Genomic DNA, 14032 nt, shown 5'->3' with positions numbered 1-14032 from the left:
GTGGTGGTGGTAGCATTATGCTGTGGGGGTGTTTTTCAGTGGCAGGGACTGGGGGACTGGTCATGGTTGAAGGAAAGCTGAACGCTTGTTGACATTATGTGCTATAGCAAATTAATTGGCAAGCCTAGTCAAGGTTTGAAACTGTGGAAAATATTTAGCTGGGTGTAATACCATCCTTGGTTATGTCTTCATGTACACTCAAAAAATTAAGTAATTACCCTTACTTAATTGAATTGTTGAAAGTTTTAAAAGTAATGTAATCTCTTTCATTCAGATTAAGCCAGTTTCATTGAACCAACATAATTTATTTGGATTAGTTTTAACTCAACTTTATTAAGTTCATCAAACTCGATTTACTTGTAATGTAAGCTGGAACTGCTGACAATGATGACGATGACGAGGATGTGAAGATGAAGAACCCAAGTGCAGTTTATTTACAGACCGTGAAGTCCACTAACCCAAACTACAAACATGAAGCAATCATAACATGAAACTTGACTATGACCAGACTAGACTTGACTTGACTTGACATGGCTTGACTTGACCATGGCTTGACAAACACATACGATCACAATCAATACTCGACCAATAGACAATGCAAACATGAGGGCTTAAATACAAGACATGGGAGAACATAAACCAATGAACAAACAGAACTGATAACAAGATAATTAAACAATAAACCAATGAAAACATGACACATGAACATGGAGGGAAAACAGAAATCACATGACTAGGGAAACAAGAACACATGACATGAGAGCCAAAGCGGAGCCAGGTGACCGACAGACCAAGGAGGAGCCAGAGGGACGAGGGACCCCGGCACAGCCGACAGGCTGAAGGACCATAGTGGAGCCGAGGGAACGCCGAGCTGAGGCAATGTCGAGGGACCGACAGGCCAAAGCGAAGTCCAGGGCTCAGAGGGTCCAGGCGGGATCGGAGGGCCGAAAGTTCCCCTTGCCTGCTCAGGAGAACTAAAGGTGGGTATAAGGGTGGGAACCATCTCCAGGTCCCACTGCTCAGGTGTGGCTGTGACATGGCATGGAGCAGGCTGAGGCGTCGCTGTGACGTGGCATGGAGCAGGCTGAGGCGTCGCTGTGACGAGGCAAGGAGCAGGCTGAGGCGTCGCTGTGACGTGGCATGGAGCAGGCTGAGGCGTCACTGTGACGTGGCATGGAGCAGGCTGACGCGTCGCTGTGACGAGGCATGGAGCAGGCTGACGTGTCGCTGTGACGAGGCATGGAGCAGGCTGACGTGTCGCTGTGATGTGGGACTCTGGCTCGGTGGCGGCCATGACGTGGGACTCTGGCTCGGCAGCGGCCATGTCGTGGAACTCTGGCTCGGCGGCGGCCATGTCGTGGAACTCTGGCTCGGGATCCGCCTCCCCCACAGAGAACGGGGAACCGATGAATCGAAGGGCGAGGTCGATATATTGAGCCAGGCTAAGGGAACTGCGATCGCCAGGCATCAAAAAAGAAATGGACTCATTTAGTCCAAATCTAAAACAACCCTTGAGGGCAACCTCATTGAAATCTACCTGGCTGGCTAGACCGCAGAAGTCCTCAACATAGTCCTCCAGAGGACGATTCCCCTGATGTAAGCGCAGAAGTAAAACTGCTGGGTCCATGGGTGGTGGAGTATTCTGTAACGTAAGCTGGAACTGCTGACAATGATGATGATGATGAGGACGTGAAGATGAAGAACCCAAGTGCAGTTTATTTACAGACCGTGAAGTCCACTAACCCAAACTACAAACATGAAGCAGTCATAACAAGAAACTTGACCATGGCTTGACCATGGCTTGACCATGGCTTGACCATGGCTTGACCATGGCTTGACCATGGCTTGACCATGGCTTGACCAACACATACGATCACAATCAATACTCGACCAATAGACAATGCAAACATGAGGGCTTAAATACAAGACATGGGAGAACATAAACCAATGAACAAACAGAACTGATAACAAGATAATTAAACAATAAACCAATGAAAACATGACACATGAACATGGAGGGAAAACAGAAATCACATGACTAGGGAAACAGGAACACATGACATGAAACAGGAACTAGAATTTCAAAATAAAAGACATGAAACAACAGAATACAGCTGACATTACTAAGGTTTATTTAATAAAAATGTTGATGTTGGAGCAACTTAATTTATTTTATTTATCATAAGTGTATGCCAAGTGAGCAAGTTTTAGGACAGTGAAACTGTTGAACTATCAATTAAATAGCAAATGCTTAAAGAGCTAAGAAGCACTCAAATCAAGCATACCTTGAAATTTGATGGTCCATCCCCAACCTAAGTACAAGCGAATCATGTTGTGACAAAAATGTTCGCTTTAATTCATAACAAGCAGCAAAAAATTGCTTTTTTTTTAAAGTGTAATTATGTCCAACACTTACTACAAGCACTTCTGAAGATGACTTTTTGTGTGACAGAAGAAAAACATTTATAATTAACTTTCATTATAACAAACAAACTTAATAAACTTAACATAAATATTAGAGTTGTAATAAATGTGAGTACTGCAACCTACATACAAGCTTTAGCTATAATGGCTTCCATTCCAACCTGCACAGTCAGGAACTGACTAACAATAGAGCCTGTTTAGTCTTTAGTATTGGTCTAGTATAAAGGTACGAGTGACAGCATCAGTCAACAAGCAGAATCAGCTTCAGCTTCTCCTGTGTGGAACTACTGAGGATCAGCTAGCGCAACCATGATGGGCAAGGTAAACTTGGTTCCAGCTACTATTTCCACACAATTTCACACAAATTACTTTGCATTTGTCTTTAAATCACTAAAAGATCAACATTTAATTTTCAGGTCATCTTCTACGAGGACAGGAATTTCCAGGGTCGCTCTTATGAGTGCATGAGCGACTGTGCTGACATGTCCTCCTACCTGAGCCGCTGTCACTCTTGCAGAGTGGAGAGTGGATGTTTCATGATGTATGATCATCCCAACTACATGGGAAACCAGTATTTCTTTAAGAGGGGCGAGTATGCTGATTACATGTCTATGTTTGGAATGAGTGACTGCATCAGATCCTGTCGTATGATCTCCATGGTGAGCTCCATGAACATATATTTGTAATACATCAATTAACCTCAAAAGAATGTTCAATTTATAATAATTTTGAAACTTCAAGCAGAAAGTTGGTTCTGATTTTAGAAAAGTCCTTTGCCTAAAAAAGAAGTCCCACCATGGCTTAAAATATCACAGAGTATCCTTTCATAGTGATAGGTTAGAGGCAAAACTAGATTGTTTTAGATTTATCTTTTCTTTTACTGTAGATTTTTTTTTTATGATACTCATATATAATGAGCTTCTCTTCCAAAACAGTACAGGGGATCCTACAGAATGAGGATCTATGAGAGGGAGAACTTCATGGGCCAGATGTATGAGCTGATGGATGACTGCGACAACATCATGGACCGATACCGCATGTCTCAATGCAATTCCTGCCATGTGATGGATGGTCACTGGCTCATGTATGAGCAGCCCCACTACAGAGGCAGGATGCACTACTTCAGGCCTGGAGAGTACAGAAGCTTCAGCAATATGGGTGGCATGAGATTCATGAGCATGAGGCGTATCATGGATTCTTGGTAGTAGTGTAATATTGTTTTAATAAAATAATTACTCTACAAAACTGAACATTGTCTCCTGAAAATCAGTATTGCCACTAATATTTGCATGAGTAATACACAAAAAGCACACATGAGTTAAAAAGCAAAGCATGACAAAGGAAACACATCAAAACACAACACAACAAAACCAAACCATTTCGTGTGTTTTTTTTTTTTTTTTTTTTTTTTTTCTAGAAGAGTGGACTCTTTTCACTTTTATATGCTGAAGGCTAAAATGTTTTTAAAGGATATTCATAGTAGAGTGCTATAACACCTGAAGGATTCACAGAGGATGACATACTCTAGGCCTGGAGAGCAGGGCCAGTCTTTGGGTTTCTTAAAGTGTTAGTCATGAAAATGGGCTTCACTGATTTAAAAATGTTCATATTAACATTCATAGAACCACAGCAAATGAGATGAAGGCTTTCTTTCTATGTTGGATATTAGTTCAGACAGATTTATTACTGTTGTATTTAGTTGCAAATTATGTAATACAGTGAAGAGGAATGCATATTTTATGAACTCTACACCCAAAGCCAAATCCTCCTGGGAAGATTGTACTTAAGAGGTTGGAGATTGTAAATACAATGTGATGCATGTTTAAGTGATTTTAGTAGGAAAGAACAGACCCTCTTTTTTAAATTTCATATTTCTTTATCTCTTTTTCTCATCCTGGCAATGACAGGAAGCTTTTTAGCGCCAATGCAACAAAAAATGCTTTATCTATCTATTTTTTGCATACAACCTAAACTACACATTCAAAATCCACAAGCAAAATGGAATTATTACCAATAACAATTTGCTTCCGCTATGATTCTGAAATCAACACGCCCCCCAACTAGGAAATTCGGGAAGTTTCCCCCTCGTAATTATTACTTTGTGGTGGCGTTCATGTGCTCTCAATGATTTGAATGCACTATAGCCATCAGTGGAGTCCAATATAAACTTAGAGGAAAGAAACTGAATCTCCGAATTATACTAATCACTGATTATGCAATTGCAGTTATTTCCTAGTTTAAACACAGGACGAGCTATCGAAGGTAAACGCACTGCATTATGATGCATAAATGTCTGATGGGAGATGTCACTTGTCAGTTATATGGCAGAATGGGATTGATGTAGTGTACTGGAATATTCGATACAGGAACATGTCGACTTCCCGTGTGATCATGTTGAAAGCAGGCAGCACTAATTTTTCATCCATCAGGAAAGACAAAACATTTTCTGGTGTTTGCATGACCACATTCTTACAACACAGTCAATAAATTAAAGACATAACACTATGCAACACAATTTTTGTTCCATCTTACCGGATGCTTGCAGCCTCTTGATGCCATCTCAGAAAAATGCAGATATGTATCCACTTAGGCAGCTGGAACTAAACTGAACTGGTGGGCTTAAGGCCCCTGAATTTATACTACTATTTATATTACTGGAAAGTTCTAGAAGTTACTCCAAGTTTATTCAGCTCTGAATCTATCTAGAATGTTCTAGAAAATAGGTACATTTCAAAATATCACTGTCCTGGTCACAAAAGCAAAGTTTGTGGGGAATAATAGCCATTTTCTATACTTTTGAGGCATAAGCAATTAGGAAATAACACTTACTACTTTTAGAAATTTGTTACACAGTGTGATCATAGGCGTAGATTTTGCTTGGGATCCCTACCAAATTTCAGACAATCAGAAGTGTCACAACCAACATTTGGGCAATTTAACCTCATAAAAAATACTTTAACTTTATGCTGTTTTTATTTTCATTTGAATGACTATTTAAGTTTCTCAGTTTCCTTATTCATGTATAAATTGTTGTCCGACCGCTTTGTAAGCGGCGCATAAATGGCACTGTCCCTTGTCAGCTGTTACATTTCTCAGTGCTGTCACAAAACAAAACAGTCATTTGTGATTACTGCATAGCGATGTTTTTTTTTTTTGTTGTTTTTTTTTTTATCATTTTCTGGAGATTGCAAGGGCGGATTTCCATACATAATGTATTTAATTAGGCATGCTTTTCGTGTACAAATGTTTTCTGTCTAAGTAAAAATAGAAAACAGAATTCCTGAGTTTTGCATGTGGCACAATGGATTCTGCTTTTACGGCCAGTTAGTACCCTATTTAGGATGACAGCTTTGAATTTGAACGACTGTTTTGGTGTGGGATTGCACATGTAATGTTCCCTCTAATATCAGTTAATTCTCTATCATTCTCATATCATCACACGAAAAACGTCATGGTTACTTGTGTAACCTCCATTCCTGATGGAGGGAACGAGACTTTGTGTCAATGTAGTGACACTAGGGGTCACTTTTGGGAGCCCGAGACACCTTTGATAAAAGGCCAATGAAAATTGGCGAGTGGTATTTGCATGCCACTCCCCTGGACATACGGGTATAAAAGAAGCTGGTATGCAACCACTCATTCAGGTTTTATGCTGAGGAGCCGGTATAAGGTCCGACCATTTCAACGGGTAGTTCAGCGTTGTGGCAGGAGGGACACAACGTCTCGTTCCCTCCATCAGGGAATGGAGGTTACACAAGTAACCATGACGTTCCCTATCTGTCACTCACTCGACGTTGTGTCGATGTAGTGACACTAGGGGTCCTAGTGTAACTGTGCTACGTGAACTGGTGGTGTGTGGTGGGCAGACTACTGTGTGCCTCATAGCCAGCACACCAGGTCAACACGTAACCTCCCCCAACATAGTTATGAGTGTCGAACGGCCCTTTTTGGGGACAAGTCGACTACCCAAAAAAATAGAGACAGGCTTAACCCAGTCGTGGCCTCTTTTCCCCTTCTTTTTTTTCCACTCCCTAAAAAAGAAGGGGGATTATCCGACTGAGCCGCCAGGTCTAGTCGGGGGGTGTCCCTCCCAAGACACCGCGGAGACCACACCTCGCCCAAAGAGAGGGGGGGATATTTAAGTGGAAAAATACGTCACATGGTCTTTCCAACCATGTGGAGAGTCTTCAAGGTAGATCCTGCCCAATGGGGGAGGAGTTACTACAAACATGGAGACTGGGGCAGAGGGGCTCTGCCTAAGGAAGACGCAGTTTGCCAACAGGGAAACGAATTAGAGGAAGATATATATCGCATGAGGTTAGCCTTACAGGGAACCACCACATGCCGAGCACCTACCCCAGAACAGGACTCTTAGTTCGCACGTGTACTGGGCCGGCAGCGAGTCTCTCCGAAAACTCGACTGCCACAGGGCTTGGAGGAAGTCAACAGGGAACAAAGTTTGTGAACACTACTGGGAATTAATGGCGCACGTCTTCAGCTCCAAGGGAGGTGGAAGGCGCTATGTGCAAGCAATACACCCAGCCAGCTATCCCGGGCTTATCTGCTTGTGTCGCGTGCCACTACCTGGGACGAAACCGGTTCCACCCGGAGGTTGTAGAACCTTGCACAGGTGTTGGGTGTTGCCCAGCCCACTGCTCTGCAAATGTCTGTTAGAGAGGCACCCCTGGCCAGGGCCCAAGGAGCCGCTACGCCCCTGGTAGAGTGGGCTTGTAGCCCTACCAGGGGCGGCATGTCCTGGGCGACATATGCCAAAGTTATGGTGTCAATGAGCCAGTGGTCGATGCTCTGCTTGGAGACAGTGCTTCCTTTCAACTGTGCACCAAAGCAGACAAAGAGCTGCTCAGAGATTCTAAAGCTCTGCGTGCGGTCCATATAGATGCGTAAAGCACGCACTGGACAAAGCAACGACAGGGCCGGGTCTGCCTCCTCCTGGGGTAGCACTTGCAGGTTCACCACCTGGTCCCTAAAAGGGGTGATGGGAACCTTGGGCACATAGCCCGGTCGGGGTCTCAGCATCACGTGAGAGTATCCCGTACTGAACTCCAGGCATGTTTCGCTGACAGAGAACGCTAGCAGGTCACCTACCCTCTTGATGGAAGTGAGCGTAGTCAGGAGGGCAGTCTTCAAGGAGAGTGCCTTTAGCTCGGCTGACTGCAAAGGCTCAAAGGGGGCTCTCTGTAGACCCTGAAGAACTACAGAGTCCCATGAGGGAACCAGGCGTGGTCTTGAGGGATTCAGCCCCCTGGCACCTCTTAGGAACCTGATGATCAGGTCGTGCTTCCCTAAGGACTTACCATCGACTGCGTTGTGGTGTGCTGCTATGGCGGCAACGTACACCTTCAAGGTGGAAGGGGACAACCTCCCTTCCAACCTCTCCTGCAGGAAGGAAAGCACTGATCCGACTGTGCATCTCTGGGGGTCTTCCCGATGGAAGAACACCACTTAGCGAACAGATGCCACTTAAAGGCATACAGGCGCCTCATAGAGGGGGCCCTAGCCGGAGTGATCGTGTCTGCCACCATCCAGGGGCCAGACGTGGAGATTCCAGATGTCTGGGCGCGGGTGCCAGATGGTGCCCCGTCCCTGAGAAAGAAGATCCTTCCTCAGGGGAATTTGCCAGGGGGGTCTGTCGCGAGGAGCGTGAGGTCCAAGAACCACGTCTGGGCGGGCCAGTAGGGTGCTACAAGGACGACCTGCTCCTCGTCCTCCCTGACCTTGCACAGGTTCTGTGCAAGTAGGCTCACTGGGGAAAAATGCATATTTGCACATGCCAGGGGGCCAGCTGTGTGCCAGCGCATTTATGCCGAGGGGGTCTTGGTCCGGGTGTACCAGAGCGGGTAGTGGGGAGGACTCTTGGGAGGCGAACAGGTGCACCTGTGCCTGTCGAATCGACTCCAAGTCAGCTGGACCACCTGAGGGTGGAGTCTCCACTTCCGCCTGAGGGTAACCTGTCGTGACAGCGTGTCCACTATAGTGTTGAGGTTGCCCGGGATGTGAGTGGCTTGCAGCAACTTAAAGTGCTGCTGACTCCAGAGGAGGAGACGGCGGGCGAGTTGTGATACACAACGAGAGTGCAGACCACCTTGGCAGTTGACATATGCTACCATTGTCGTGCTGTCTGAACTAACACGTGCTTGCCCTGGATCAAAGGCCGAAACCTCCGCAGGGCGAGCAGAATTGCCAAAAACTCGAGGCAGTTGCTGTGCCAATGCAGTCATGGACCTGTCCAGAGGCCGGCGGCTGCAGGCCCATTGCAAACAGTGCCCCAGCCCGTTTTGGAGGCATCTGTCCTGACCACGACGTGCCTGGAGACCAGTTCTAAAGGAACACCTGCTCGTAGAAACGAGAGGTCGGTCCAAGGGCTGAAAAGACGGTGACAGACCGGCGTGATGGCCATGCGATGTGTCCCGTGGCGCCATGCCCATCTCGGGAATCGAGTCTGAAGCCAGTGCTGAAGCGGCCTCATATGCATCAACCCAAGCAGGGTGGCTACCGCCGAGGATGCCATATGCCCCAGGAGCCTCTGAAAAATTTCAATGGAACCGCTGTTTTCTGTTTGAATGCCTTCAAACAGGCCAGCACCGACTGGGGGCGCTCGTTCGTAAGGCGCGCCGTCAAGGAGACTGAGTCCAACTCCAAACTGAGAAAAGAGATGCTCTGAACCGGGAGGAGCTTGCTCTTTTCCCAGTTGACCCGAAGCCCTAGTCGGCTGAGGTGTGAGAGCACCAGGTACCTGTGTGCGCACAATATGTCTCGAGAGTGAGCTAGGATTAGCCAGTCATCGAGATAGTTGAGAATGCGAATGCCCACCTCCCTTAACAGGGCAAGGGCAGCCTCTGCGATCTTTGTAAAGACGCGAGGAGACAGGGACAGGCCGAAAGGGAGGACTTTTTACTGATATGCCTGACCTTCTAACGCGAACCGCAGGAAGGGTCTATGTCGAGGAAGGATCGAGACGTGGAAGTACGCATCCTTTGGGTCTACCGCCGCGAACCAATCTTGATGCCGGACGCTCGCCAGAATGCGTTTTTGCCTCAGCATCTTGAACGGGAGTCTGTGTAAAGCCTAGTTCAGTACTCACAGGTCCAAGATTGGCCGCAACCCACCGCCTTTTTTCAGTACGATGAGGTAGGGGCTGAAAAACCCCTTCTTCATCTCGGCTGGAGGGACAGGTTCTATCGCACCCTTCAGTAGGAGGGGAGCTATCTCCGCGCAAGATAGCAGCGTTTTCGTCCTTCACCAAGGTGAAGTGGACACCGCTAAACCTGGGCGGACGCCCAGCGAAGTGAATCGCGTAGCCGAGTCAGACGGTCCGGACCAGATTTCGTGATGGATTGGAAAGCTCAAGCCATGCATCCAAGTTCCTCGCAAGGGGGACCAAAGGGACAACGTCATCGGATGTATTGGCAGGTGGGGCCTCGCGGCGGGGCAGAGCTCGAGGTGCCACACCATGTCGTGGCCGTGCTGAGTCTAAGGACATCGAAGCAATTACCTGGCTCCTTGTGACCACCCCCGGAACAGCCTGGGACGGGGGAGGAAGAGGCCTGTCCTCGTGACCCGTGGAGTCTGTCACATCGGGGGCGGATTTGTGCCACAGCTGGGCGCTCAGGGGCGGGAGACCGCCGCTGGAGCGCCAAACCTGCCAAATAGAGTGGTTGACGGTGGTCGTGATGATGGCCGTGCACACCGGATATGTGACCCAGGGACAAGGAAACCACTCTTGCTGATCTCTTGAGTACTGCAGCCACTTGGGCATGCAGCACAATTAAATGCAAAAGGTAACAAAAAGATGGAGAGATCTGCTTACCAGCTCCAGAGCAGTGGGTTTCTTGTCCCTGGGTCGCCCGTCTCAAGAGCGCTTTGAAGCCTTTCACGGGTTCTGGGCGGCCGCGAGACGGGTGGCGTCTGCTTCCTGTGGTGGGCTCCATGCCGGGGCTGGGCCGAAGGGGCGGTCTGCAGCAAAGCTGGTGCAGTCACCACAGTGGGACGCCCTTGGCGATGAGTAGACGGGGTGTGGGATCTTGAGCCGCGCTGGGGCAGGATATGCCAGCTAGCATCTGTCTACTGCTCCACCATCGAGAACTGCTGGGCAAAGTCCTCGACGGTGTCACCGAATAGGCCCACCTGGGAAATGGGGGCAGCAAGGAACCGTGTCTTGTCGGCCTCGCCCATCTTGACCAGGTTGAGCCAAAGGTGGTGTTCCTGGACCACTAGTGTGGCCATCGTCCGCCCGAGAGACCGCGCCGTGACCTCCGTCGCTCGGAGAGCGAGGTCAGTCACCGAGCGCAGTTCCTGCATCAATCCTGGGCGGAACTACCCTCGTGCAGTTCCTGTAGTGCTTTGGCGGACTTGCAGGAGAGCCATGGCGTGCAGGGTGGAGGCTGCTTGTCCAGTGGCACCATAGGCCTTGGCCGTCAGAGACGACGTAAACCTACAGGCCTTGGATGGGGGCTTTGGGCACCCGTGCCAGGTGGCGGTGCTCTGCAGGCATAGGTGCACCGTGAGCGCCTTTATCCACCGGGGGATTGGCGAATAGCCCTTGGCCACCCCACCATCAAGGATAGTGAGGGTCGGGGAAGCTGAAAAGATCGGGACCGGGCAGTAAAAATTGCCTCCCGCGACCTTGTCAGCTCTTCATGCACTTCCGGGAAGAAAGGAACGGGGCGGGGCGTGGCTTTGAGTGGCGCCGCAAGCCCAGGAACCAATCACCAAGCTGTGAGGGTTCAGGGAAAGCAGAGGGTTCCACTCTAGCAGATGCTCTCGGCTGCCCGGGAAAGCACGTCATCATCTCCGCGTCAGCCTGTGACTGGGCAATCATCCCCGAAGGGAGGAGCCCAGCTGAGGCTTCCAACTGGACGAGCCCGCTCTCCGATGCTGCGCTCGAGAGCTCATCACTTTTGTGGGCTCCGAATAAGAGGTCGAACTCGCCGTGAGATGAGCCGGCGGACTCATCCGGAAGCCCGATCGGGGCAGACGAGTGTGCTGGGGAATGGGAGGTCCGCGGGGGGATACCCGGCGGAGGCGGTCCCATTGGGGTCCCCAAATCACCCCAGTGTTAGCCGCGCTGGCCTCATACCTGTGGGTAAAAGGACCGAGGCGGGGAGCCTCTGGGGTGGCTTGCTTTCTTACGAAGGCCAGCCGCAACCGCAACATTGCCATGGACATGTCCTCGCAATGAGAACATGACCAGTGCCCAGACACGAAAGACAGTGATCGTGATCGAGAAGACGAGAGATAAGGAGCACAACCAGGAATAACACACAATCGGAAAAGCATCTTTAGAAAGACGCGTCTTTAAAAAGACGTTCCATGTGTGCCGCTCTTTTAGAGAAATATACTCTTCTATTTCTGCCGAAGCGCCCAGGGGCATTCTCTGCAGTGCACCAGTGCAGAGGGGGCAGAAGCTGCTGAAATGCGCCATCAGATCCAGAAGAGGTGAATGAACAGCCGTGGGAATTCAGCTCAGTGAGCATGACTGTTCGGCTCCAAAGAGAAAATCTTAATGAGTGGTTGCATACCAGCTTCTTTTATACCCGTATGTCCAGGGGAGTGGCATGCAAATACCACTCGCCAATTTTCACTGGCCTTTTATCAAAGACCAGAGGTGTCTCTGGCTCCCAAGAGTGACCCCTAGTGTCACTACATCGACACAACTTCGAGTGAGTGACAGATAGGGAACTAAAGTGATCTGAATCATATCAGGCATTCACAATGAGCACAGAGAAATGATGCCTGTTTCTTACTTAATAGTGATTGTTTTATCTGTGTGTAAATCCTATCTCTAGTTCTCGGGACCAGGGGTTTCTTAAGCCTTTTGATGATAACATCTAGAAAAGGTCTGCTGGAGCTTACAGTCAGGGGTAGATTTTCTCATCTTTGTTTCACCCCTGTGTGATGTTCTTGATCATCTGCAATAAAGAAACCTGCTGAAGCTTTATCCAAGTCTCCTGTCTTCTCTGCGAGTTTCCAACACCAGACAATATCAGTGATCCATTAGCACGTTTAATCTTCTGCATGCTCAGCGGCAAGCTAACAATCGGGCTGCAGAGTTCCAACAAGGCCATACGCATCTGCTGTCAGCCACGACTAGTGTTGGGAATCGTAAGGAATTTTACAATTCCGGTTCTGATTCCTCTTAACGATTCCGGTCACGATTCCAGAAATTCTTTTGTACCTTTTTTTTTTTTTTTTTTATAATTATTTGGAAATGAGAAATGCAATTCCTCCTGTATTTACTACCCTCTGCTGTCTGTTACCAAATAATGAGATAATTTCACATTTCTACAGAGCAGATATAACCAATCAGAGATAAAATTTAATACAGTTCTTGTAAAAAGGTGTGTTTGCAGACTTTTTGGAGTCATAAATACAATCCAAAAATAGATCCTAACTATTGTAACAATATTTTAGAGATGAGAGACGATGGATCTACATGCAGGCTTTTTAATGGAGATGATGATATAAACAACGTGGAGTAATGTAAGGAACCAAATAGTAACATTAATACGTAAAGACCAATGATAACAGAAACATACAAGGAAACATAAGAACTGACAATAAGTGAGTGAAACTAGAGGGTATATATATACAAACAGATGATTGATGAGGGAACAGGGAACAGGTGAGGAAGATGGGGAACAGATGGCTGTGATGAGGGCAGTGCAACATGGGAAATGTAGTATGGGGCAAACTAACAACAGAAGACAAGAAGCATGTCAAAATAAGAGTCTTTATGAACAGAAAGGTGACAAACTGTGACAACTATATTTTAAATAAACAAATATAAACCAGCAAGAAATGTGATTGCATATTTCATTAATTCATTTATTCTTTAATAAAATTCCACGTATTACAACAAAACCTGTGTATCTTCAATTACACATTGTCAAATGAACAATCAGTCAGTAACTGTACTGCTTGATTTAAATATGACACAGGTCATTTGTTTTTGTTTTTTTGTTTTTTTGTGGTTTTTAAAATCCATTTATTGAATGTTTTTTGTGATTAACATTTTTACTGATTCCACAGTAGACACAAAAAATAAAACATATGTACATGGAATCAACATTTAACATTTAATCCCCACCACTCCTGAAATGAGGGTGCTCCAGCTGACTTCCATCCCCTCAAAACAATCGGTCTGGCAACCATCACACTTGTCAGGACCCAGTTCTTTATGTTTTTTTTCCCCATATCGATGACCTCCCCATCGCCCAAAACACAGAGTCTGGGGCAAAACGAAATCCGAGTGCCCAACATGTCACACACAACACTCTGAACCTTCATCCAAAACCCCTGGATCTCAACACACCACCAAAAAACATGGGCCATATCTCCATCTTCCAACTGGCATTGCCAGCAGTTGGGTGCGTCTTTAAGACCGAGCCTATACAATCTAGAGGGGGTCCAATATAATCTATGTATAATCTTGAATTGCATAAGGCGCACCCTTGCATCTCTAGATGCAGACTTGATGTTTTTTTAAATCCTAGCCCACACTCCTTCCTCCAATACCAAGTTTAAATATTTCTCCCATAATCTCTCGATAGAAGTTAAAGCTCCATCCCCCAGACTCTGAATTAGCAGA

General features: G+C 47.1%; 1 protein-coding gene across 1 annotated transcript; it reads left to right on the top strand.

The window, feature by feature from the left end:
- The first annotated feature begins 2666 nt into the window (after nt 1-2666).
- On the top strand, nt 2667-3674 carry LOC127448335 (gamma-crystallin M2-like). The gene is made up of 3 exons (XM_051710782.1): nt 2667-2745; nt 2841-3083; nt 3360-3674. The coding sequence occupies exons 1-3, from the start codon at nt 2734-2736 to the stop codon at nt 3627-3629; spliced, it is 525 nt and encodes a 174-aa protein (XP_051566742.1). The 5' UTR covers nt 2667-2733; the 3' UTR covers nt 3630-3674.
- Nucleotides 3675-14032: the final 10358 nt, after the last annotated feature.

The sequence above is a fragment of the Myxocyprinus asiaticus genome, chromosome 11 (assembly GCF_019703515.2).
Source record: "Myxocyprinus asiaticus isolate MX2 ecotype Aquarium Trade chromosome 11, UBuf_Myxa_2, whole genome shotgun sequence".
NCBI lineage: Eukaryota > Metazoa > Chordata > Actinopteri > Cypriniformes > Catostomidae > Myxocyprinus > Myxocyprinus asiaticus.
This window is presented reverse-complemented; position numbering and strand designations above follow the sequence as displayed.

Coding starts and splice junctions, on each gene's coding strand:
- LOC127448335 (XM_051710782.1), top strand. Junction 3,084..3,359: donor CCTGTCGTATGATCTCCATG/GTGAGCTCCATG, acceptor CTTCCAAAACAG/TACAGGGGATCCTACAGAAT.